General features: G+C 56.3%; 1 protein-coding gene across 1 annotated transcript; it reads right to left on the bottom strand.

The window, feature by feature from the left end:
* Window positions 1–1,879: 1,879 nt before the first annotated feature.
* LOC140903929 (glucose-6-phosphatase catalytic subunit 1) lies at window positions 1,880–10,409 on the bottom strand. Its single transcript, XM_073325910.2, has 5 exons — window positions 10,081–10,409; window positions 8,679–8,788; window positions 5,187–5,292; window positions 4,241–4,356; window positions 1,880–3,163 (listed from the first exon to the last, which is right to left on the bottom strand). The coding sequence occupies exons 1-5, from the start codon at window positions 10,308–10,310 to the stop codon at window positions 2,652–2,654; spliced, it is 1,074 nt and encodes a 357-aa protein (XP_073182011.1). The 5' UTR covers window positions 10,311–10,409; the 3' UTR covers window positions 1,880–2,651.
* Window positions 10,410–24,711: the final 14,302 nt, after the last annotated feature.

Raw genomic sequence — 24,711 nt, 5'->3', positions numbered from 1 at the left:
AATAACTGGGACTAATTGGCTTAACTGGTGGCTGCGACACAGGGCTTTAGATGAGTGTAGGCGTAGGAACGGGGGCTCTGAGGGCAGTGCGGGAACTCCCTCCCTTGGCGAGAAAGCGCGGATACACAGAAATGCCGTGTTGTGCATAGCGACAAAGTCCACTGTCCTGAGACAGAGAGCTGCTGAGGCCAGGGGGCTGCTTTGGGGAGCTACAGCTGCTGCGTGAATTTGAGTGTTGAGTTCCTGGGGAGCTCTGCGTGCTCTGACCCCTATGATGGCAGCCAAGAGGGATCAGCCCATTGCACACATTCCACAAAAATACATGAACTGCAGATCAAAGGGCTGAACTGTCCTTTTCTAAATGGGATTTATTTTAAATTGAATCACGTTGAACCAGGACTTTTAACAATCGAGTTAGTGGCAGGGATGAGCCAAGTTCAGCACCATTGTCTAGTCAGCAGTAAACCCTTCCTAAAGCCCAGGTCTCAGAGGGGGCAGCCAGGAACATGCCAGAAGGCTGGTGCCAAACTGTGTGACACCGAACCTCCCGTCTCCCCCAGGGGCCTGACAGACAATGTGACCCTGGTGATGAAGCACAATAATTCCAGCCCCTACCCTGGTCCATCCCGGGACTGCTTCCCCTTTGTGCTCTATTTAACTCAGGGTATGTCTACACTAAGAAATTAGGTCGGTTTTATAGAAGGCAATCTTTAGAAAGCCATTTTATACAGTCAGTCGTGTATGTCCCCACTAAGCATAGTAGGTCAGTGGAGGGGGCTGGGCTGCCAGCCCTGGAGACTGACTCTTACCCCTCCAGCATGCACAGCCCAGAGAGCATCCCCCGCCCACTGCCCCGCAGAGGAGCCCTGACATGCCCAGATTTCCCCATGTCCGCCCCACTCCCAGTGGAGAGGCCCAGCCCCACTCCCAGAGGCAGGCTTGCTGAGCCAGAGAGACCTGAACCAGGAGGCGAGGCTGTTTGACAGCTGACGTGCCTGTGCCCAGGCCCCTGGTGATGCTCAGGAGCAGCGTGGGAATAGCTCAGTTGATCAGACTGAAACAGCAGTTCCACGGGTCTGGGTCGCTGTTACCTGCCCTTCCCTGGAACCAGCGCAGCACTCTGCCTTTCCTGAGCTGCGCTGACCTGGGTTCAGGACCTGGCCCCTTCACTTCAGGGGAGAACAAAGACGTCTGTTCCAGCTCTGGGCTGGATCAATCACGCCAGCTCCACAATGAACCTTGCAGTGCCAGGGCAGCGTCTAGGACCCACCAAGAGTTCGTGCTTTTCCAGGTTTGTTTCCATCCCAGCACCACAGAGAAGTGGGGCTCACACAGCGATTGATTCTGTACAAACCCCCTTCCTGAGCCTGCATGGAGGACGGGACACTGCTCTTGCCAGTGAAGTCCCGTCTGTGAATTCCTTCCTCCTCTTGCCAGTGGGATGGCCAGGTAAACAGACGCGAGCTGGTTTAACCAGTGACCAATAAAGCAAAGAGCAAGGTAATAAGTGCGAGTCGCTGACTGAGTGATCCCATGGCACTGAGCCTCTGCCCCCACCCCCGGACAGTCCTATGCCAGCAGTGTTTGGCAGTATTTGCGGGGAGCAGGGTGGGCAATAGGGACTTTGTAGGAGGGTCCAGTTATCTTCCTCCATCGTTTTAAAGTGTGTCTGGGTCCAGTTATCTTCCTCCATCGTTTTAAAGTGTGTCTGGCAGGGGATAGGTTAGCAGCATCCAGAGAGGGGGCTGGATTCCCCCAGGAGCAGCAAAACGTCCCCTGTCAATCCAAACACCACTCATGGGAGAGTCACCCCCCAACTCAGCGCCCCCACTCCGGGCCGATCTGTGGCTAAGACGTACAAAGGACTCATGGCTGGTAATGAAATACAGCTCAGGCTTTAATAAAACACCCCACTTATATACAGACACCCCCCCACACACACATCACTGTTTCACATTAAGGTAATTGCAGGACACTGGGTACTTAGTGGGACACAGAGGCCAGTGAGCCCCAGGGTGCGGGTACGTGCCAGCCTTTCTGCCATGTGCCCTCGCTTTGTCTCCTAACCTAGCTCCCCCCGACACAGCCTCTGCCCTCCACGGGGCGCTGTCTGAGGAATCCTCCGGGGAGCACGTGCAGGAGCGAGTGCCCTGTGGCCCAGAGAATGCCAGTCTCCTTCTCTCACCGTACGTCAAGGGGACGCAACAAAGCCAGGCTGTTCCCTCATCAGCGCTGGCATGACCCGCAGGGGAAACGACCACACTTTCTGGAGGCTCCTGCCTGCCGCGCGCTGACTCCCAGGCCCCGCTGCTGAGCCATCTGCAGAGCCAGAGTCTGGGCTGGCTCATCGTGTGCCCTGCACATCGACTGTGGTCTGTAACATAGGCACCAGCTCTACTGCATGAGCCAGACAGGAGCACCCCCTGGCCAAGCGAGCAGGAGCAGGGCTGGTCTGGTCTCTGGACACAGTCGCTCTCCGCAGGTCTAGCAAGGAGAGCGCACTGGAAAGGGCTTGTGCTGAGCCAGTATCTGCTGACTCAGGACCCAGTTCTAGCATTTGGACCCAGAGACATGGGGGAGCTGAGGGTCCTAAGCCTCTGCTCCTGGGACATGTCACATGTCGTGTGCATAAATACCCAAGTCCCTTCCTTCTATAAAGCTTTCTTATCCTGTTGGCTCAGGACCTGGGCGACGCAGTAGGGGATGAGGCCGGCGGCAGCCACGGGCACAGCCGCGCTCTTGCAGAAGGACAGGACGTAAAACAGCAGCTCCACCTTGGCGGGAGGCTTGAAGGAGTCGAAGAGGTGCAGGAGGAGGAGCGAGGCCACGATGCAGCTCAGGCGGAAGGGCAGCTGCTGGCCCATTTTCCCTTTGCAGCTCTCCAGGTACATCTGGGAGTTGAGGGCCAGCCCCAGCCCAAACAGGATCCCCAGGTTCCTGAGGAGGCCGGCGAATGGGGTGGTGTCAATGTGGACCCACTCCGGCCGGTCACACCACCTCTTGGCTTTCTCCAGGGTCCACAGCAGGTCAACACCGAGAGCCTTCAGCAGCAGATAGAACCCCAGGGCGAAGCTGAACAGGAAGAGGGTGGTGCCCAGGTACCTCCGGAGACTGGCGCTGTAGATGGCGGGGATGTGCCGGAAAGCTTCAGCCACTGCCATGCCTGCAGGGAACAGAGCGTGAGAGGAGAAACCACCCGTCAGAGCGAGGAACCTGGTGCGCAGAGATGGAGCCACAGGGCTCCCAAGAAAATCAGGGACTGGAGGACAGCTGTGGTGGAGCATTGCTCCTGAGGGCAGCCGCCCCAAGGGTCGTCACAGAGCCAACTAACGAGTCTCTGCACGGCCACCTCCCTGGGAATGAGCAGTGCCCACTGTGGGCACAGAGAGGCAACCTTAACCATCCATCTCTCCCTGGGCTAAGATCCCCTCCTCCTAGTGCCAAGCCCTCTGTGCCCACACCTCCAGACAATGCTTGCTGGCGGTAAAACCTGCCAGTGATTGGAACTAGTCTGCTACTGTTCTGTCTGGCTGAGCTGGGTTACCGCACTGCAGAGCCTGGGGAACAAGGGCTTTGCAAAGGCATGTTCCTAGGGCACGGGGTGTGGGATTACAAGTGCAATCAGTGCAGCACAGTGCTGCCTAGCCACAGCGTCCACCTCAGGGTCTGTCCTGTGGAGAGCCTTCAGAGAAGGGTCATGGGAATGAGGAAAGGCTTAGAAAACAGGCCAGATAGAGAGAGAGTCTTAGAGAGCTCGATCTATCTACGCTCGTTTGAAAGAGCAGGTTTAGGGGTGACTTGACCACAGTCTATAAGTACCTATGTGGGGAACAACTACTTGGTAATAGGCTCAGTCCAGCAGACGAAGGCCTAACATGATCCAATGGCTGGAAGTTGAAGCGAGACAAATGCGGACTGGAAATAAGGTGTACATGTCTAACGGTGGGAGTAATTAGCCACTGGAACAATTTCCCCGGGGGCGTGGTGGATTCCCTCTCACTGGCAATTTTAAAATCTAGATTGGATGTTTTTAAATAGACCGGCTCTAGCTCAAAAGGCAGGATTGTGGGGCAGTCCCAGGCCCTGTGTTATGCAAGGGGGCAGGCTAGATGAGCATAATGGTCCCTTCTGGCCTTGGCGCCTAGGAACAGCTGGCAGGTGGCCCCTGAGCCCATTGCTCCGAGTGACCGTAACAGTGCGTTTTGTACAGGGAGAGGCGACGGTGCACGCCATCACTGACCTGAGATGACCCCTGCGATGACTTGGTGAGGAAAATGGGCAGCAATGAAGACTCGAGACAAACAGACGCAGACCTGGACAGCCCAGAATCCTGCCCACAGCGCTGTCCGCAAGAACCTGCAGCAGGGAGAAATTCGGGTGAGACACAAAGGTCAGCAGAGCATGGCCTGCGCAAGGCCACCCCGCGGCTTTCCCTGCCCCCTCCAGCGGGGAGCAGGGAGGCTGGGATCTCAGACGTCTCTCCCTGCTGGTAGTGGCTGAAGTTTCAGTGGGTGGAGAAGCGGGAGGGTCACATTATAAAGTCCTGACTGCCAGTCACAGAATGGAAAGTGGCATTAAACAGCCCCTGCGGGGTGGGTAGAGGTTCAGAACCAGGGATTTGCCCTCTGCCATGATCCAGGGAAAGCTTAAACACCCAGGAGGGGTCCAAACTCGCGTGGAGCTGGCCTCCCTCTGCTCCCACTGACAGCAGCTGCAAAACTCCCATTGACTTCAGTGGGGCAGAGCTTGGACACTGCAGAGCTCCTCTGATCATCCCACTCCCCATACCCGTTGTGGCCTCATCCAAAGACTCCCATCAACTTCAGTGGGCTTTGGATCAGGTCTTAGTCCAGGCCCTTCACTTCCTTCCCAGCCACTGAAGCAGGCACTCGGTCTTGGGGAGGCATGAGATGCGACTCTCTTTATCTAGGCGTTAGTTGGCTTAGCTGCTGGTGGGATCAGTGCTCACGCAGTTATTCAACCCCTTCTAAAACCCTGTGTCTGTGTGCGCGTTGGGGTGTTTGAGCACGTAGCGCTGCCGGCCTCCTGCAGCAGTGAATTCCACAGCTCCACTGCGCGCTGCATGAAGACTCATTTCCTTTGGTTCAAAACGCACCTCCCTCAGGCCTCAGGGCACCCCGCTGACCCTGCAGACACAGGAGCGCAACAGTCTGAACCCTGCTTACTGGTCTTTAATCGTCAGCTGCTTCTTCCCCAGAGCAATGGACAGAATGGCTGTCACCATCACATAGTAAACTCCTGCAGAGCCCATCGCATGGCCAGAGGGACTCCCTAGGGGAGAGAAAACACCTGCGTTACGCCTCCCCAGGTTGTTCCTTGCCCTGGTCACGAACAGCAACCTCCTACCGGGTGCCTGGAGCGCTGGGATCACCCAAACTAAAGGCCCAGAGCCGGCATCAGCCCAGCCCGGCATAGCTGGCTGCGCAGGGCGCGAGGGAATTGACGGGGAGGGGCAGGCACAGGGGGAATCCCCCACGTGAGGCACTGGAGGGGGGTGTCCTTACCAGAACCAGGGGTGAGTAGGAGGGGAAATGAGGCGGAAAGGGCAGTCGCTCAGCAGGGGAGTGATCCCGCAGCGCTAGCATGAGCCCAGGGGCGCGCTACAAGATTTCTCAGGGTCTGTCGCACAGGCACTCCCGGCCCAGCTCCCCACGACACCTGGCATTAGGGAGCCATTATGGTAATGCTGCCAGAATACTTGGCACTTGTGCGGGCAGAGCCGCCCGCTACGTATTACCCCGCACACTAGTCCCCTGCAGAGACCAGCCCCGGCACGCCACAGACGTTGGCCTTGTCTTCACGGCATGCTCCGGCCCGTTTTCCCCCTTCCCACGGTGCGTGTTCCCATCTCCACACCCCGCTATCAGCACCGCCCGGCAAGGCAGCCACCACGCTCTGAGCTAGGGGCAGACCACCCAGTCCCCATTATCCAGGTTGCCCAAGGCTACAGAAAGAGCACCCGTGGTAGAGGTGGCATTAGGCTGCAAGGATCCTGGCTCCTAGTCCCATGCTCAAGGCTACCTGGCTTTCTGCTCTAGCCACAGACCCGCCTCAGCAGGCAGAGGGAACGGATAGTCACATAGCACCGGAGAGACAAGGCAGGGGAGGTAACGGCTCTTATTGGACCAACTTCCGTTGGGGAGCGAGGCAAGCGGTCGAGATACACACAGCTCTTCTTCGGGTCTTCGTCTTCAAAAGGGCCCTGAGTAGCTCGAGACCTTGTCTCTCACCAACAGACGTTGGTGCAATAAAAGGAATTAACCCCCCCCCCCCCCCCGCTACCCCACCCCACCCCACCTTGTCTCTGTAATATCCTGGGACAGACACGGCTACAACACTGCACACACAGCTCTGGAACAGCCCATCCAGTAGAGAGCAGTAGTGAACGTGTGTGAGCTCGCACGTGTGTGTGTTTGACAGTGTATGTGTACACACACGCACAAAACAGCTGGCATGAGCAAAGCCCCAGTGGTTGCAATATACACAGCATGCCTCTGATCTGGGCCTGAGCCTGCACCACCCTGCCTTCCTGCTGAGGTTTGCAACAAGCTTCTAATTCCAGCATAGGTCAAGGGTCCCCCTGCAAACAAAATCTGCACTGGTACTGGATTAGTCCGCTCTTTTTCTGGAAGGAAAGACAGCCTCTCTCCTGGGCTGGGCAGATACTGAGGGCAGACAGGCCTCTGTCATACATGGGAAGGTATTTGTTCTTAATTTCAGTAGCTATAGGGTCGGAGCAAAGGTTTCTTCTACAGAGCCTAAATTTAGCCTAAAAGGGGGGTTTTGCATACACTGACCTGTTTCACCCCAGCAGCAAGGCGAGATTGGCCTGCCCCTAACTGCTGACAGGGCAAAATCTGCACTTCCAATGTCTTCCTTTCTCCAGTGACTAGGAAATGCTTAAGGACAGCAGCTGTGTCCAACACTCAAGCTTGTGCTAAACCACTCTGCACAGCGGCACCCCCGGGCTTTGGTGAGTTTAAAATGAATTAGTTAAACTGCATTAAGCCCCTGTGTGGACATTCTCATTCAGAATGAAAAATTGCCTTCATTCAATTTAATCTAATTAATTTTGGAAGTCAGTTAAGCTTAAACTCTCAATCAGAATTAGTTTACCTTAATTCAGTTTATGTTAATTTACTTCCAAAATTAACTGAATGTAATGGAATTAAGGCGATTTAATTCTGAATGGGAGTGTCCACCCAGGGGTTTAATGCAGGTTAACTAATCCAAGTGCTTTGGAGGACAGGATTAGAATGCACCATGATCTTGAGAAACTGGAGACTTGGTGTGAAGTCAATGAGATGAAATTCAAGAAAGATGTGCAAAGTTCTGTGTTTAGCAAGGAAAAGACAAATGCAAAATGGGGAATAACCAGCTGGGCAGCAATACCGAGGCAAAAGATCTGGGGGTCAGAGTGGCTCACACACTGAATATGAGTCAGCAACGTGATGCTGTTGTGAAAAAGGCAAATGTAATTCTTGGCTGTATTAACAGGAGTGTTGTCTGTAAAGGATGACCATGCGTCCCGTTTTGGCTGGGACAGTCCCATTTTAACGCCCCGTCCCGGCCATCCTGACTCATACTTCGGGACTTGATCGGTTGGCAAGAGCCAATGGGACAATTGCCCAATTTTGTCAAAAAAGCGAGGTGTGGTGTGGAGGAGCATGCGGGACGGGGCGAGGCGGGGCGGGGGTAGGGGTAAGCAGAGATGCCAGCCCCACGCAGGGGGGGAGGCAGGGCTCCCGTGGGGGGGCCAGCACGGTTCCAGTGACAAACAACAGTCTCATGCGGGGCAGGGCAGGGGGCTTGGGCCAGCCCCACACAGTGTCCTGTTTTCCCTTTGGGAAATATGGTCACCCTATGTATCTAAGACCCAGGAGGTAATTGTCCTGCTTTACTTGGCACCAGGAGTTCTCAGCAGAAGTCCTGTGTCCAGTTTTGGGCACCACACTTTAAGAAAGATGTGAACAAATTGGAGAGACCCCAGAGCAGAGCAACAAAAATTATCAGAGGTTTAGAAAAAGAACCAGATAAATTCAGGGAGGATAGGTCCATCAATGGCTTTTAGCCAGGGTGGGCAGGGATGGTGTCCCTAGCCTCTGTTTGCCAGAAGCTGGGAACGGGCAACAGGGAATGGATCACTTGATGATTCCCTGTTCTGTCCATTCCCTCTGGGGCACCTGGCATTGTCCACTGTCGGAAGACAGGACATTGGGCTGGATGGACCTTTGGTCTGACCCAGTCTGGCTGTTCTTATGTTCTAGAAGACCTGATCTATGAGGAAAGGTTGAAAGAACTGGGCATGTTTAGTGCAGAGAAGAGAAGGCTGAGGGGGGACCTGAAAACAGTCTTCACATTTGTAAAGGACATATGCAGAGGAAAGTCGTTCTCCATGTTCTTCGTGGGTGGCACAAGAAGTAGGTGGCTTAGTTTGCAGCAAGGGTTAGGGTGGACATTAGAACAATATTTCTAACTAGGATAGTTAAGCCGTGGAGCAGGTTAGGACATCCCCTCCCCTTCTTCCCAGCAGGTCCCTCCGCCCTGATAAATGCCAATCCCACGCCCTGCTGCTGCAGTGGAAGATGCCTCCCCTCCTTGTGTATAATGTGAAGCATGATTCTGCCAAATTACTCCTCTCTCTAGATGTGTCTCACCTGGGCCGGTCTCGCAGGTGAGGGGGAACTGCTGGATCACAGGGGTGGAGGTGTTGCCATAGTAACCAGTCTCCCGGACCCACCAGTAGGGTCTCTGCCCAAAGAGGAACCTGAAATGCAAGAATAAAAGTGTCTCTAGTTGCCTCGGGCACAAGAGCAGGAAAGCAAGGACATAGCTCGTCAGCTCTGGCCCAGGTTGGGGCAGGGGTTGCAAGAATCGGGGATCCCCAGTTCCAGGCCGGCTGACTTCAGTCCAAGCTTGGGGCACACAGCTGGGTTCTGCTCTGGGCGTACAGGCACCACCTGCTGCATGCTGACCCAGGAGCCCCCTTTCCTTGATGGTGCAGCAGGGCACAGGAGATATTAAATCTACGAGTGATGGGCTGCTTCTCCCCGGGCATGAACCAGAGATACAGCACGTGCCCTCACGCTGGCTGACCCATCATCCCCCCAGCCCAGCCCAACACATGCCTCCTTGTCTCCAGAGGCAACTCCATCACCACACCCAATCTCGCCCTTCCCCTGATGGATCAGAGCCCCACGGTAACCGCAAGTCTGGAGAAGGGCAATCGCCATAAATGCAGCACCTAGGACCGGATGGCTGACACCCAGTGCTGGGTCCAGCTCCCATGCTCACTCACACCCCGGGCTCATGCCCCATGCATTCTCCCGGCTGCTGTCTGTCATGAGCTATACAAAGATTCACGTGGCTTTAAAAAGGGTTACGATTTTAGATGGCACTCTGCATCCATCGACCTCAAAGCACTTGTATTACAGAAGGGGAAACTGAGGCTACCTTGCCCCATATCACACAGTTGGTCAGCAGCATCTCTGTGTCCCAGGTAAGCCCCGTAGCCCCAGCACCACACAGACACTCACAGGAAAATAAATGCAGTTAAACATAAGCCCCTCTCTGCAGTGATACAAGCATGACCCTATTTGCAACGTGTGGCACCTCTGGCTAGTTCAAGGACTAGATCTCTCCCTGGCTGTTGGCAAGGAGCAGAGTGGGGAAAGTTTGGAGCCGTACCCGTGATGGAAATCGCACAGGAGATCTTAATATATCCAGGGTTTCTTTTGTGTGACTGGGCAGTTGTGGGAGTCCTAACTGTGCACTGTACAGAATGGTCAGGAGCACTGAGAGTTGGCAGCGGTGGGTGGATTCCCATGGACACTGATCCATGAACCGGACGATCGATGCAGTTCAAGGCTTCACTCAGGGGCTCTGACTTGGAAGGAAATCTGTGTGCTACAGAGCTGGAGGAACTTGTCTTTGGAAAGCTCCAGCTTGGAGCCAACCTGAACCCTCTTGGTAAGTACCCACTTCACAGCCAAACAACCCCCAGCTAGCAGGGTGTGTGCAGGGCAAGCAGCAGGAACAGGACCAGCACTGGCTACTCACCACTTAAAGACCAGGTTGAGCCAGTCCCCGATCACAGCCACCCAGATCAGCTTGACGCCCACCGCCTCGCAGAGGTGGAACCAGATGGGGAAGAGGATGAAGAAGGTGTTTCGGAGGTCGGCAGCGAAGGAGATGAAGAGGAACCAGTCCTGGGAGCCCTGGTAGTGCTCCTGCAGGTAGCGAGTTGCCTGGATCCCCATGTCATGCAGGACGTTCATGCCGGCCTCCATTCTCCTTTTCTATCAACACTTCAGTATCAGCCGAGAGTGCTGAGTGAGCTCGGTCTCTCATGAGACTGCGCTGCTCTGGGGCTGCTCACTGGCTGGCTTTATACCCTGCCAGGCTCTTGTTTGCAGCCTGTAAGTTGCTGGCTCCTGCACTGATCTTTGGACTCAAAACACTCTTTTCAAAACCCCCATTGATCAAAGGTGCATCACGCCGGGGGGTGGGGTGGGGGGTGTTGATACAAATATGTTTAGAGCCATTTGCGTAAAAGAGAAAAGGAGGCTGACAAACCAGCTCGCTGTTTGCCAGCCGCTGACCCGAGGGCACCGTTACCCCTTTGCAACACCATGCTACTGGCTACGGTACAGGAATAGCCTCGGAAAAATCACTCGGGTTTGTATTTTAAACTGAACCCAGCCTGGGCATAATTCCCGCTGCCGCCCGTCGCTTGCAAACCACAACGGTACTGTTCATTTTTTTAATTACGAGTGTCAAGAACATTATTTGACCAGAACTCGAAGGACGGATAGTAACACGAGTGGCACAAAGCACAGCGCGCTCCGGCCTGAGTCAGTGCTACATTGTCCCAGAGATCCCGTGGGGTCACGTTGGCATGTCACTGGAGTGTCGCAGGGGTCAAGCAGGCCCTTTGTTGGGCTCTGCACTTCGGAGAGAGGTGCCTCCCTCGCTTGGGCTTGATTCTCACCCAGCATTTGTGGGAGCAGGATGAAAGCCGAGAGCTGGATGGGCACCTTTATGGCATTTGCACTACCCTGTAATTTAACTGGGAACTAGACCAGACTCTGCTTATTGGGCCAGTATCCCCGCAAACTCCAGAAGGACCTGCCAATGGCTCTAGACAGTCAGGCTTCCCCAGCGCTTGGCCTGTGATCATGCGTTTCTAGAGACACTTTGCTGGGCTTTGTGTGGCCTCAAAGGAGCTTCAGCATCCAGATACCCTAGAAATTTTAGCACAGTTGCACGCTGAGCACCAAGCAGTCTTCGCTCAGTAACTCCCTTGCTTCCCGCATGCCCAGCGCTGCCCTGGCATAGGGCACAGCGGAGGAGGAGGACACAGGGCTGCACCCCCACAGGAGGGTGTGCACTGCGTAAGGCCCAATCCTGCTCCCACTGCAGGCGGTGGTAAAACTCCCATGCACTGCAGTGGAGTCCCATTGCTGACACCAGCTCTGAATCTGGCCTCACTCTCTAGCTTGCTCCATGCAGAGCTGAACTTCCCAGGGCACAACAGATGCCCAGAGAAACAACCAATTTGATTCAACTCCTAATCACGAATCCCAGGCCGCCAGCTCTGCATCTGCACTGGGCTGCTGCCGCCCTGCCCTGGGCCCTGGCATCCTGCAAAAGCTCCCAGTCTGCCCCACTTGATGCCGTGACAAAGAATCTGAGACACGCAGCCCTCGAAATGGGTTTCAGGCAAAGGTGGAACCTGTTTATACTAGAAAATAAAACCCTGAAGGATCATTGGGATCTGAAGCAAAGGGAATATACTCAACTCTTGACACCCTTGTCCCTAAGTTTGGCTTCTCCTCCCCTACAGCCATGCTGTCGAGGAAGGGCAGTCCTGCCCCAACCGCGTAATCAGCAGCTCTCCTCATAAGCATTAATTATGGATTTGGTATCTGCAACCTCGTGCCATTAGCATGCGGAGGACTCGGATTCGCTATCAAGTGCTGAACAAGTGCTTTTATATCTGGTGACCGGGTCCCTTCTGATGCTGATGAGCAGGAATCAAAACCTGGGCCAATGCCAGGGCAGCTTGTGTGCTCGCTGAGATTCTGGGCTTTTAACGGCAGCGCGGGAGAGGGAGGGGTGGACAAGGCTGCACACGGATGATTGTGGGTGGTTCACCCAGGCCGTGGGGCAGGCTCCCCTCTTTACGGGAAGGCGGGGGGTGGCTGGGCCCCTGGGTCTGGGACGGCAGCCATTACAGAGGCGCAGGCAGGAGCCGAGTGATGTAAAGCCTTGAAGGCAAGGGCCAGACCCGATGCACAGAGCAATGGGGAGCTGATGGCCCTTCAAAAGGGAGGTGACTGGGTCAGAGCCAGGAGGGAGGGAACCATTTCAACAGCAGCATTTCAGCCAGTGGGGGCGGGGGCCGTGAAGAACAGAGCGGCGGGGGCTGAGCACTCAAGGCAGGAGATGATTAGGGAGCTGAGCTGTAGTTTACATGCGTCCCTGCTATTGCAGCGCAGAGAGCAATGGGGCTAATGTTAGGGCGGGTCTGGCCCCAGGAGGGGAGGGAGAGTTGGCCCCTGGGCTCTGGGTTTCAGGAAGCAGGCTGGTGAGGTTCTGGGAAGTAGGGCAGTGGCTCAGTTTTAACCATCCTGGGGTGACTGGCGCCACCGGGACAGTGAGAGCTGCAGACAGGGACAGGCCCAGGGTGGAAGCAGCTGTCACAGGCATCAGCCCCACGGCACAAGATGCAGCACTGCCCAACATCTTTGCTCTGTGACTAACGCAGCGCTCGCACAAGTGCCTCCCCCTGACCTGCCTGCAGGTTCCAGCCGGCTGTCGCTGCTGTTGAAACTTTGTGGGGAGATGTTAACCAAACAGCCGTGACGTTAGCTAACCAAATTCCTCTGCACCAAAACACGTTGGCGTACGCAAGCAGGGGAAAACAGCAAGAGGGTTTCATGTTTGCCAGTCAGTGAAACGCAGCCCTTATCTCCGCTCAGTGAGAAAGTTCAGGTCACGAGCCTTGAACCATGCTGCTGTGGCCAGCTTGTCCCAGGCTAGGGTCACATCCCCAAGAGCTGGGCCCTGCTCAAAAACAATGGACACGGTGCGGCCGGACACCCACTAAACCTCTGAATTCACCATCAGCTAAACCCCAGCCACTGTGCTCCCAAGCGGCTGCTTGTGTGAGCTGTGGTACCAGCTCTTGCAATAGTTGGTGCTTTTCTTAAAGCCCCAGCTCCTGGAGTCAGAGGATCATGAGAGAATCTCAGCTTTTGTTAAAATATAATGCAAGGTTCTAGGCCTCCTGGTTACAGAGAGAAGCTGGGAAACGTGATCCCCAAAGGCAAAGTGTCAAAAGGAGTTATTTAAAAAAAACCTCATGATTTGTAAGCCAGGCTCGTGATTTGGGGTCCTGGCTTGGGATATTTTAACAGTGGGAGCTGGCGAGTCTGGGGTGGGTTCTGGGGCTCACAAGGGAATAACACAAGCAGGGGCACCGTTTGCAGTTCCCCTCCCCTAGACTTTGATTTGCCCCCCTGATTTTCCATAGGTCCACTTGCTCCACTTTTTCCCTCCCCCCAACGTTGCAGGAGATACCTACATGGTTCTGGATGCGAACAACTTGGTTTCTCCCCCTCTCTTTTCGGCAATGGTGCCGAGAACAGAAGGATTCCCGCAGCAGCTTCTCCTCAGCTACAAGGTGCTGGGGGCAGGGCCCCCATGGACATAGAGGAGATTTGCAGAGCAGTTTGAGGGGATGTTTGGAAAAATAAATCATCCCGCGGTATTTGGCCGGGGAACAGGCCCCAGAGCTCAGCGCAGGGCAACCATGATGAGCCATAACTGAGCCCCTGCTCCACAAACGCAGCCAAGCACGGATCCAGCACAGCAGCCTCAAGGCCTCTCGAAGTTGCACCAGGGTCTGAATGAGCCTGTAGCTGGCCCTAGAAACCCAGACTGCCAAGGCGACAGAAAGACACCCACAATCCCATGCCTTCCGCACAGACCAGCCAAACCCGAGATTAGCAACAGTGTTTGTAAAGCTTGTACTGTGAAGGCCCTAGAGGGCGAGGCCTCGTGTTCTCCCGTAAATACCACTTTTTAAACCCCTCCTCGTGCTCACCACAGAATGCAGAGAACACGCGTGTGTCCCATGTCCCTCCAACTAGCACAAGAGCCTCTGCGCGGACAGAGGAATCTCAGCTCCACCATGGTGCTCTCCGGCCACCCATGGCTCTGCCACTGAGAGCTTTGGAGCCTCCGTGTAGGGACATTGCCCGGGGATTTTGGCTTCCACATTCCCATCAGACAATTTTAAGTCCCAGAGCCCATGGCCCTGTGCAACCCATGAGGCCTTGCCTCACCCTGAGCCTCAGGCCAAACAGGCCAGGGAGCAGAGTTGGGGTGGCCTGGTTTGAATGGGGACGCTGAGCCCGGGGAAGGTTTGGGCCCTGTCTGAATGCATTTATGCGGGGCTGTTTGTCCCCATTCTGTCACCACTTCCAGAGTGTCCACCCACAGCCTGGGGGCCCTGCTGCATCAGTTCTGTTCTCAGAGCTCCTCAATAACCCTGCGCCAGGAACATGTGTCAAATAACAGCCCCCAAATCTTGGCTCCAGTTTATTAGCAAGGAGCTCAAAGAAAACACAGGAGTCTTGCACCCCAGGCCTCAGCTGGGCATGGCCCCTGCTCCCCAAGGTCCATCTGGCTACCAGCTTCAGCACCATTTTCCAGCCCAGCCCAGGCTCTGCTCTGCATCTCCCCAACTTGAGCTCCCTCTGGCCACTCCAGTCCCAGGCCTGTCTAGCTGGAGCCCCTCCCTGCTCCGTCTCTGCAGGAAGTCCCAGCCCATTTCAGCCGCCCAGGCCTGGCTCTCCCACTCAGATCCCCATTCCTCTTCAGGAGCACTAGCCACAGGCTGGGTAGGTAGCCAGCACCACTCCTGCAGCTGCCCTTTCCCACCCCCAAGGCCCTTTTCCCCAGTCAAAATTGCCTTTCTCTATTTATTAGCCCCAGATGCTGCCCCGCCTTCTTCATCAGCTCAACCTGGGATGCATCTGTGGCCGCTTCACTTAAAGGGACCAGCCACCCTGTGACAGGCCCCTGGGAACGATGGGCCCTGGGGATTCTCGTGGCCAGCAGCCCCACAGCGGTTAGAATGTGAAACTCACGGAGTGAGAGGAGAAGCAGACCCCGGCCTCCAGCTGTACCCAACACCTCCCCACCTTCACTGCGGAGAGCAGCTTGTGAGCCCCTTGGGTCATGCCAGTCTCTCTGGGCTGTGACTGGCGCCGCTCCGACCTGGGCCCCAAGTCGCTATCACAGCACAAAGACAAAATAATCAGCAGCATCGTCCTAGCAAGGGGCCTCCTGTTCCTCCGCCCAGACCCCTCGCTCTCTGGCCCTGCGTTCGGAGCCCAGGCTTGGTGCCTGCCCCTACCAAGGAGCAGAGTTTGAGGGGCATCCTGACCCTGGGGCCTTGTGAGAGCTGCTCCAAAGGGGAATGAACACGTGCACAGAAATGGTGCTTAGAAAATGACTTTGCTAAACACTCCTGGTCTGGAGTCCGTGGGCGAGAGCCTTTCTGGACCATGCCAGGGAATTTGGCTTCAGCTTCAAAAATATCTTTTCTTGGCAACGTCCCAGTAAGAGTTCTGCCCTGTGACATTTCCACATGGAAAACAGGAGGGGGAGGGGAGACCCTGAGAGTCACTGGGAAGCAGCTTCTTCCAGTTTTATTGAAGAAACCTCCCCAGCTGTCCTTCCCGGCCAAGTTGCAGGAGGTGGGGGGTGCAGTGGGGTCGGGGGCGCTCCTCTCTCCCTCCCTCCCTCTAGACAGAGCTGAGAGATTCTGATTAGAAAACAATCAGCTGCTGCCAGGACAAGGGGCTGATGCCCAGAAATGCCTCCATGCAGCCAGTCCCCAAAGCACCTCTCCCACTCCACCCCGCCATCCCCATCCCCAGCCGGCACCACTCAAGGCACCAGCTTTGCCCATATACCCCGGCCACTGAGCACCCAGCATGGTACCCACCCAGAATGTCTGGGAGCGACCATGTCAACCTCCCAGCCCTGAGCCTGGCCGCTAGCTTCCTGCCCCACTCAGACCACGCAGCCTGGCCTGGATCCGTTGGGCACAGCTGCAGGAAGCGAGTGAATAGGGAATTGACCCAGTGACGGACGGGGCCTGGGTTTCATCTACAGAAAATGACCCGCTGGAACTTTTCGTTCTGCTCAAACAGCCCCGGGATGGAGAGCGCGCTGTGCCCAGGCCTTCCTTCGGCCTGGCCGTGAGGCTTGGCTCCGCTCACGTCCACAGGAACCTGGCGTGTGTGCCGGAGGGCTACAACATCTGTAAGTGCAGCTGCTCCTCGATCACGACACAGCACTGCGAGGGCCAAGGGAGAAAAGCCAGAGACCCTGAAATCCAGCAGGTGCTTCGCCACTGCCGAGCGTAAGGTGTTCAGATACTGCATCCACCCATACACCACATTCCCCACATGCCCTCCAGCTGCATCCTGCCGGCATGCAAACCCCGCTGCTTGGATGATGGCCTCCCTTCAGGAAGCTCCTGCCCAGAGCGGGACACCAATCACCCTGGGGTCACTCTGATCCCAACACAGCTCCTCCCCCAGCCAAAGGACCCCTGTCTCCTTGGTAGCTGAGTCCAAGTCCCACACAGCCCTGCAGGGCGAAATGCTGCATTTCTGGGGTTGGCTGTTCAGAGTGAGGAGCATAATCTGGCCGCACCCACAGCACTGGCATAGGGTGTCCAGACAGCAAGTGTGAAAAATCGGGACAGGGGTGGCGGGTAATAGGAGCCTATACAAGAAAAAGTCGCAAAAATCAGGACTGTCCCTATAAAATCGGGACATCTGGTCACCCTACCTGACAACCCAGACACCGCACCCCGCAGCGCACCCACGGGCAGAGCAGCACCCAGGCTGGAGGCAGTGCCATGCTCTGGGCTAGCCCTGACCCCCTCAGCAGGTGTGGGACAGGCGCCTCCTCCAGAGGAGAGACGGAGTCTGTGCCGAGGTGGGCCCAGAGCCGACATCCGGGCCCCACGTCCTGCTGGAAGCTCTAGTGGAGTTTCTGAGCATTAAGGAACATTTGTCCAGGGCTAGGAACAGCTGCAACCCACCCAGCCTCTGAGAGCAATGCAGCTTCTTGCCAGGGTAACACAAGATTCTTCCTGGCCTCCAGGGTGCTGTAATATCGGCCTCAGCCGGCCTGGTCTCGGTCCAAGTTTCCTTCTGACTGCAAGTTGAGGAGATAGCGCTTTGGGCTTGGATGCCTGGGATTCCTCGTCCTCTGCAGATCACCCCGCACAGCCTGCCAGAGCCGCATTCCTCCTTCACGCGCCTGAAGAGAAGCCCCAGCCTTCCAGTCCCGGCCGGAGTCTAGCCCCTCTTGCTCCGTCGTGGCTGGTTATGTCGTGCACTCTCCCCAGGAGTCGCGGCATGGTATGGGCCTCCTCGTCTTTCATGAGACAAGCTGGCTGGCAAATGTTGGCACACACGTCGCAGGCTAACACTGCCCCTTGGCCCCTGCCCCCAAATCTCCCTGCATCCCAATGAGAAATCATCACAGGGAGAAAATCCCCTGCTCCTGGTCATTACTACTGTTCTCCGGGGGGTTCTAACCCAGCCTTTCACAGGTTCCAGGAGCAGGGAGTTCAGCCCTCTGCCCTGCCCTGCCCTGCCCTGCAAGTGAGTCAGGTCCCCGAGCAATGCTTCAGTTTCACCCCCTGTGGAGTGGGAGTGACGACACTGACCTTCCTTCGCAAGGTGCTCTGAGATCCGAAGGACGTGTTCTGGGGCCGTTACCCCCCGTCCTGCTGAACCGGGGTGGGGGGGCGGCCCACCCTGCTGGATGGGTCACAGGACCTGCATTCCCAATCCCGGTTTTTTTTCCTCAGCCCTGAGCGGGTTCTCCAGGCACGAGAGACCCTGGAGGGGGAGTGGCACCACAAGCGTCTTCTCCCTCTTCGCTCCTCGCTCCACCCACCGGCCTCATCCTTGCCCTGGAGCCAGGCAGGCCTGCCCGTCCCACGGCCGGTTCAACCCGTGGCCTCTCTGCTGAGGCTGCCACGGGGACGTGCGGTTTTACTGGTGTAGGACACCTCTCCAGTAGGAACTGGGCTGAGACCCTTCAACTCAGTTCACACAGGCCCAGCATACACCGGGCCATGGGTGGAGGGGGTGCACTCTAGGGGGTGAGGGCAGAGCAGGGGCTGGAATAGTTTCACCTGGGTTAGCTCTGTGCTCCCATCTGCTGGGAGCTCATCTCTCCTTGCATCTAAGGAAACTGGTCTTGGCTCAATGGTATTGCAAGTCTGGCCCATGCCCCCGAGTCAGGAAGGGACACAGAGTAGGAATCAACCCAGGGCTCGAGGGGAGGAGCAGGGGCTTTCATGCTTTGTTTTACCCCCTGAGGATTGAGCGTGAAGTTCCAGCTGCCCCAGGCTCTTCTCTGCGTGCTGGGCCCCATGGCTGGGACGCAGCCCAGACCTGAAGTCCACAGCCTCTGGGCTGCTGTGGGGGAGATGGGGCTTCCCCCAACACTCCAAGGGGAGTCAGGAGAGGCCCTGCAGCCACAGGATGGGGCCCACTCTCCAGGTAAGCACAGCAATAGGAAGGAAGGGGGCATATGTGCGGCCATGTTTCATGCACCTTAACTGCTGCACGCCGGGACTTGCAGGTCCCTATGTGCGGGAGCTTGCAACACGTCTGCGTGTAGCACCGGAGAAAGAGGAGACGTGTCCCTGTCTGTGGACTCCTTGGGTGTGGGATGGACGTGCCTTGGCATGAGATTGATTTCCTCAGTACTCAGCCCCCACTGGAGGGTGAACGCTGCCTTGTCCCAGCTCTGAGCATCGCCAGTGATGCTGGTTCCTCAGCTGCTGGCTCCGTCCTCTCGCAGCTCTACAGTGCTTACGGAGCTGTGCAGGGCTCGTTGGCCAAGGAGCGATGGCTGCAGGATGCTGTGAAGCAGCCGTTGGGCGGAGGATGCAGAGCCCTTGACGTATGCCAGGAATGGAGGACTAACCTTCAGGCTATTTATAAAGCACCCAAGTTCCCGATCCATGGCATATGAAACAATAATAAACAGGGAGGAAAAAAACCAACCGCATCAGAACCACCAGCTCCTCTTGCTCCAGAGGGTTTCAATAAGTTACAAGTTATGACAAAACCTCACTGCAGCCCAAGTGCCTCTCGCCAACCTTTGTTCCACTAACCACAGCGGCCAGATCGCTGGCTTTGGGACAGCATGTTCCCGGAGATTCCCAGGGCTCTGGTTAGTGTCCAATCACACGATCAGCGATGTGGGCTCTGGGAAATGCTCCCAGCATCTGCACTTGCTGCGACAGCCCCTCCGTCAGAGAGCCTGTCTGTGTCCTCTGGGCAAATATTTACTCTAAAGTGCTCCCGGCCCACCAGGACCTCCTGGGGGACTAAGTGGTGTGGAGCGAGGAGCTAGTCTTGGCTAGCAGCATTAGCGCGGTGCGCTCCCAGCCTTCACCTGCGTCAGGGCAGCGAGCAGAGTCCAGGCAGGCCAATCCGGTAAACACCCTGGGCAGACGGTGATGGATTTCTGAGAACTTGGGCCTCCCCAGGGACTGGCTCGCCATGTGCGAAAGGCAGGGATCGTTCAGAGAACAGCATCCCATTTATGGCCACCACTGACCCCTCCATACCTCTGCTTTCCCCAGCTCATGGGGCCTGATTCTGCTTTCGCCTGCTCTGGCATAAATCCAGAGGGACTGCACCATCAGAGGTGGTGTGAAGATGGTGGAAGCGTGAGACAAGGCCCATGGACTTGAAGGTCAGAATGGACTATTGTGCCAGGCCAGCCCCCCACAGGGACCTTTGCAGTACGGACACCTATAGTTCCCTCCCATGGGACATGACTGAGCCCAGTAACCTGCGGTCCAACCAGAGCACAGCTGTTAGTTCTTGCTCTAAAGACTCCCAGGGCCCCATGATTCCCCTGGCAGCAGGACCTCAGGGATGAGGATGGGGGCAGGAGGGAGAGCGCGAGGCTCAGTGCACCAATGTTTTTAAAGCACGGTGAGATGCTCAGAGGCCAGAGGTGGGGCAAAGGATGCTGCTGCTGCTAACTCCCCCCACCTGTGAGCGGTGTACAACAGCCGAACCACAGACACTGGAGATGGAAAAGCCATAATCAGCTAGTCCACCACCTGCCCTGGGGTCGAAGGCAGGATTGTTCCTTCCTGCGCAGGGAGGAGCCTAACAGCAAGGACTTTTCTAACACGTCTCCTCCACTCCCCGGCAGGTATTTTCTACGCCTTCCGTTTGCCGTTGTCCGGGCAGCTACTCTGGCCCGCTCTCATCTCCTGGGCACTGGCCCTTACGTGGGAACCAGCTCCTGGACTGTTCTACTGGATAATCTCTGCAGACCCACTGTCAGCCAGCAAAGCTCCGGGAGGGAGTGACGTCTTTCCCAGCCAGTCGGGAGTTTGCAAAGGAAACTGCTTTCCATATGGCCTGTCTGTTCTTCTATTAAAGGAGGAATCATCCTAATACACTGATCCCTCGGACAGGGATCCTTCAGACAGGGCATAGACTGGGGATAACTGCTCTGCCACTGAAATGCAAACACCTCTGGCATGGGACGTAGGAGCCAGCAGCATGACGCAGTCCTGAGCCTAGAGCTGGGGGAGACCCAGGGTAACTTCACCGAGGGGCCCTTTGGCCAAGAGAGCTGAGCTGACATTGCTGCTCCTGGGGAAAGGGAATCCGGACTGTGCCTGGTCAGGGCTTTGGGGTTGAACTAGCACCCGGGAGAGAGGAGGAGTCAATAATGAGCAGCCCTCGTGGTAAAGCAAAGAGCACAGAGCCCTGCCCGTGCCCCTGTGTGAGCACAGAGGAGCCCGAGAGAGGGGCCCATCGCTGCATGCCCCGTGTGCCAGGCTGGGCCCAGGCAGGGATCCCCTGAACGCAGCAGCCATAAAACATCTCTCAGACAAGAGCAGGGAGCTCCGAGGGCTCATTTTTATAGAAAGCCTCCAGCTCCGATCCCACAAAACCCACCTCACATACGGCACCCCTGCCTGGACGCCGTCAGCCCAGGGTCAGGGTCTTCATGGCCTCCAGCAGCTGGAGATGCTCTGCGTCTCAATGGGCTCTGGTACTCGCTCTGTTCTTGTTCAGCCCACAGCACAATACACCCTCCTACCAATCCTGACCTTCGACGGCTGTGACCCGCCAGATCACCGAGTCCCTTCCTGCTCCGGGCAGCAAACTGCCCCTGGCCCAGCCCCGGGGTTCCATGACCGTCTGTATAAATGCGCCACTGCGCTGCACGTACATCCTGGTGCTCCACTGGCCCTTCACACCAGCCTCCCAGAGCTCCTCACGGGGCCTGAGGAGTGCTGCCGTTTGAGAGATGGGGAAAGCATTGCAGATCCTTATGCAGCCCACCAGGCTCTCAGGCCGGGCCTGCTGCCCCAGCGAGTGTCCCAGCCCCTGAGAGGTCAAGGCAGGTGCTGCATGAGACAGACTCCCCTGCTTCTCCCATGGGGCTGCCCAGGCTAGGGCGCATGTGTGGTTTGACCAATGTCTCGAAAGCAAGGCCAAACCCTGACCGTGGTCAAGCATCTGTGCCTTGGGGCAGACATGGGCCTCCCCCACCCTCAGACACACAAACCCACCGGACTCCGGGGCCTCGCCTTCCAGTTTGGCGTATGTTCCCTGGGACAAACCCCGCTACGAAGAAGTGAGTGCTAGGGCACATGGGACTTGCTCAGATGTTCTGTGCCCACGGCACTGGGCTGCGCAAGCTCCGAGGCCCTGCAGATGTCTGGCAGGGTTGTGGGGCCATTGGACAAGGGTCCGTGTCTCTGATTCAGAGCTAGGAGGATTGCTCTCCACAAAAGCCAAGGCCAGGGCTGATTAATCCCTGCTTAGTACAATTGTTATACATTAACTCACTTGTTTGTCCCTTACTTTCCAGCTAGTGCTTTGCTGTCAATGGACTGGGTCCATAGAGCAGTCCCAGCACAAGTCCGGTGCGTGGAACAGTAGCAAAATTATTGCACAGATATGGAACAGCTGGAGAACTCATGCCTCTGGGGCCCTGGATGTGCTGCTCCCAGAGCCCTTTAACCTGCCCCTTGCTCTGTGTACCTCCGACCCACCGGGCTCCTTACAAATCACAATCAACTATTGAACAAATAGTCCTCAGGGAACAACAGGCAATCCAAGGGAGGGGGAGCTGAGCCTCCCACACGCTGGGCCACAGACAGCCCCACTGCGCTCTTGCCCTGCGCCACAGAGCTCGGAAGCAGCTGGGTTGCCGCCTGCCGGGGAAGGGGGGAAAGGAGGAGAGCAGAGGTGGCATCCTCATGCTGGGAGCTAAGCCAGCTCCACTTCTCTGCCAGCTGTGAGTCTCCTCCCCCACGCATGCGAGGTTCTCCCGCGCCTGGATGGTGGGGCCGTCTTCAGCGATCTTGCACCATGGCCGCTTCCCCCTCTGATAGTGACGGCACGACTGGCTACTGTGGTGATCGCTGTGATGTCCCAAGCAAATCGAGCCCGGAGGAAGCAGCCGGAGCAAGGGAATTTCGAAGGTGGCTGATGACCTGTTCTCAGGCCAACCCTCTCCCTGACCCCAGAACCCTGCAGAGTCGGGCGGAGGAACACGGAGAGTCCCCTTCATTAAAGGGAAGGCACCACGCTTCCTTGGGCCTGCGCCAAGGCCTCCTCCCCCCAGCCTGGCGAGAAAACCCATCATCATAACAACAGGGAATAGCGGGCACTTCGCTCCTCAGCTCCGGAGCGCAGGGGCCTGTTGCTTTGTGCAGTGCCCAGCTTAGTGGGGCTGGGGCCACTCCACAATCCTGCAGCACAACTCCCAGCAGCCTGCTCCAGCGTGGAATACGCCCCAGCCCCCGGGCCGCAGCACTGCCTGTCCCGAGCCAGCTACTCTGCCTGGGCCTACTTACTGGAAGTGGCTGGGGAGCATGTTCCAGCTCGCTGGACCGTTGCTCTGGGATTTGCCGAGAGCTCGGCCCTGGTGCTCAGCCTTTGACCCCTCTTGCCCTGACTGTTTGTGCTAGAGAGACAATTAAGCGGCCCACCAGTGTCCTAAGGGAGTGAAACTTCCTCATTGCAGACAGAGGGGATCTGAGGACCAAGAGCAGAACCTAGCATTTATTTCCTGTCACTGCGCTGAATGCTGCAAAGAGAATCTTGCAACCACCTCACAGCAAGCCAGGCCAGGGCAGGTCTTTCCTTCACCTCTGAGCTTTCCAGTGTGTTGCAATGCACTTGTAATGACAATCAGTGTCTCTGAGCCCCCATCTCCCACAACCAGCCAGCTCTGCAGCACCGCTGACAGGCTCCAGAGTCAGGACTGACGGCCAGGGCCTGGGGAAGGAGAAATGAAGGACAATTTAAGGGAGCACCTCTTCCCACTGCCCCCCAGATCATCTCGTCCTGTTCATAGCAAACAGGCAGCGCAATCCCCATGTGTTAGGAGTTGGAGTCAGGGAGTAAAGTTTAGGCCTGAATCCGAACTTTCGCAGAGAGTGTTTGGAGCTGGGGTTCTGGTTCCAGCCCATCTTTAGGAAATGGATCCTACACAGGTCTGGGTTTGAAAAGCACTTGAGTGCTAGCGTACTAGGCAAGGAATGCCATTCTGAGCACCAGCTGCCTTGACCCAACAGAGCCTGCAAATCCCCCAGACCCCTCAGCAAATGACTCCTGACCAGCTAGCAGACAGATGCAAAACCAACCCGAAAAGCCTGGAGAAAGGGTTGCCAACTTTATATTTTAAAAACAAGGGACTGTTTTCTTAGCGCCCCTGCCCTTCCTCTCCTCTGATATTATTATTATAATTAATTATTAACAGGACTCACCTCTATTCACCATCACGCACTCAGCAACTCCCACTCTTGTTGTACCAAGATGAAAAAATAAGGGACTGTTATCAACCCTTATTGCATGGATCCACCTAGCACTCAAACCACCCAGGCTGTTCTCCCGCTAGCTGGGCAGTGAAATAACAAGGGGCATTCTGGGCAATTCCATGCAAATGAGCATGCCAGCCAGAGCCCTAACACCTCCCCATGGAACTGGCAGTCCCCGAACTGCACCAGCCATTGAGGCCCGTCTTGAACATCCGTCTGCCATCTGCAGTCTGCTGCAACAGAGCCTGAGCTTTCTGACAGTCTGCCTGGTGCATTCCTCCCTCCTGCCCCTTCCTTTCCCAGGACACAGTAAGTCATCGCTGTCCTACACCCTCCTGTTGGGTCTCTGCAAAAATCCTGCCGGGTCTGTTTCAGTCCTGCCTTCTTCCAGTGGGAACACTCATCACCTTCATCCATTGAGCTCAAAACATTTTACAATACAGGGTCAGCATTATCGATTCATGCCCCTTTTACAGCAGAGAAAACCATGGCACCAGGAGGTCAAGTGACACCTCCCAGGTTACCCACACTGAGTCATAAGCAGAGTTGGGAACAGAACCCATACCTTCTGCCTCCCACCCAGCGTCCGGCACGCTGGACCACACTTCCACCCAAAGGTGCCTTTGCTCCCTTACAGCAGTGGTTCTCAGCCAGGGGTACACGCACTCCTGGGGATACGCACAGGTCTTCCAGGGGGCACATCAACTCATCTAGAGATTTGCCTAATTTTACAACAGGCTACATAACGAGCACTAGCAAAGTCAGTA

This window comes from Lepidochelys kempii, chromosome 27 (assembly GCF_965140285.1).
Source record: "Lepidochelys kempii isolate rLepKem1 chromosome 27, rLepKem1.hap1, whole genome shotgun sequence".
In the NCBI taxonomy this organism is placed as follows: domain Eukaryota; kingdom Metazoa; phylum Chordata; order Testudines; family Cheloniidae; genus Lepidochelys; species Lepidochelys kempii.
This window is presented reverse-complemented; position numbering and strand designations above follow the sequence as displayed.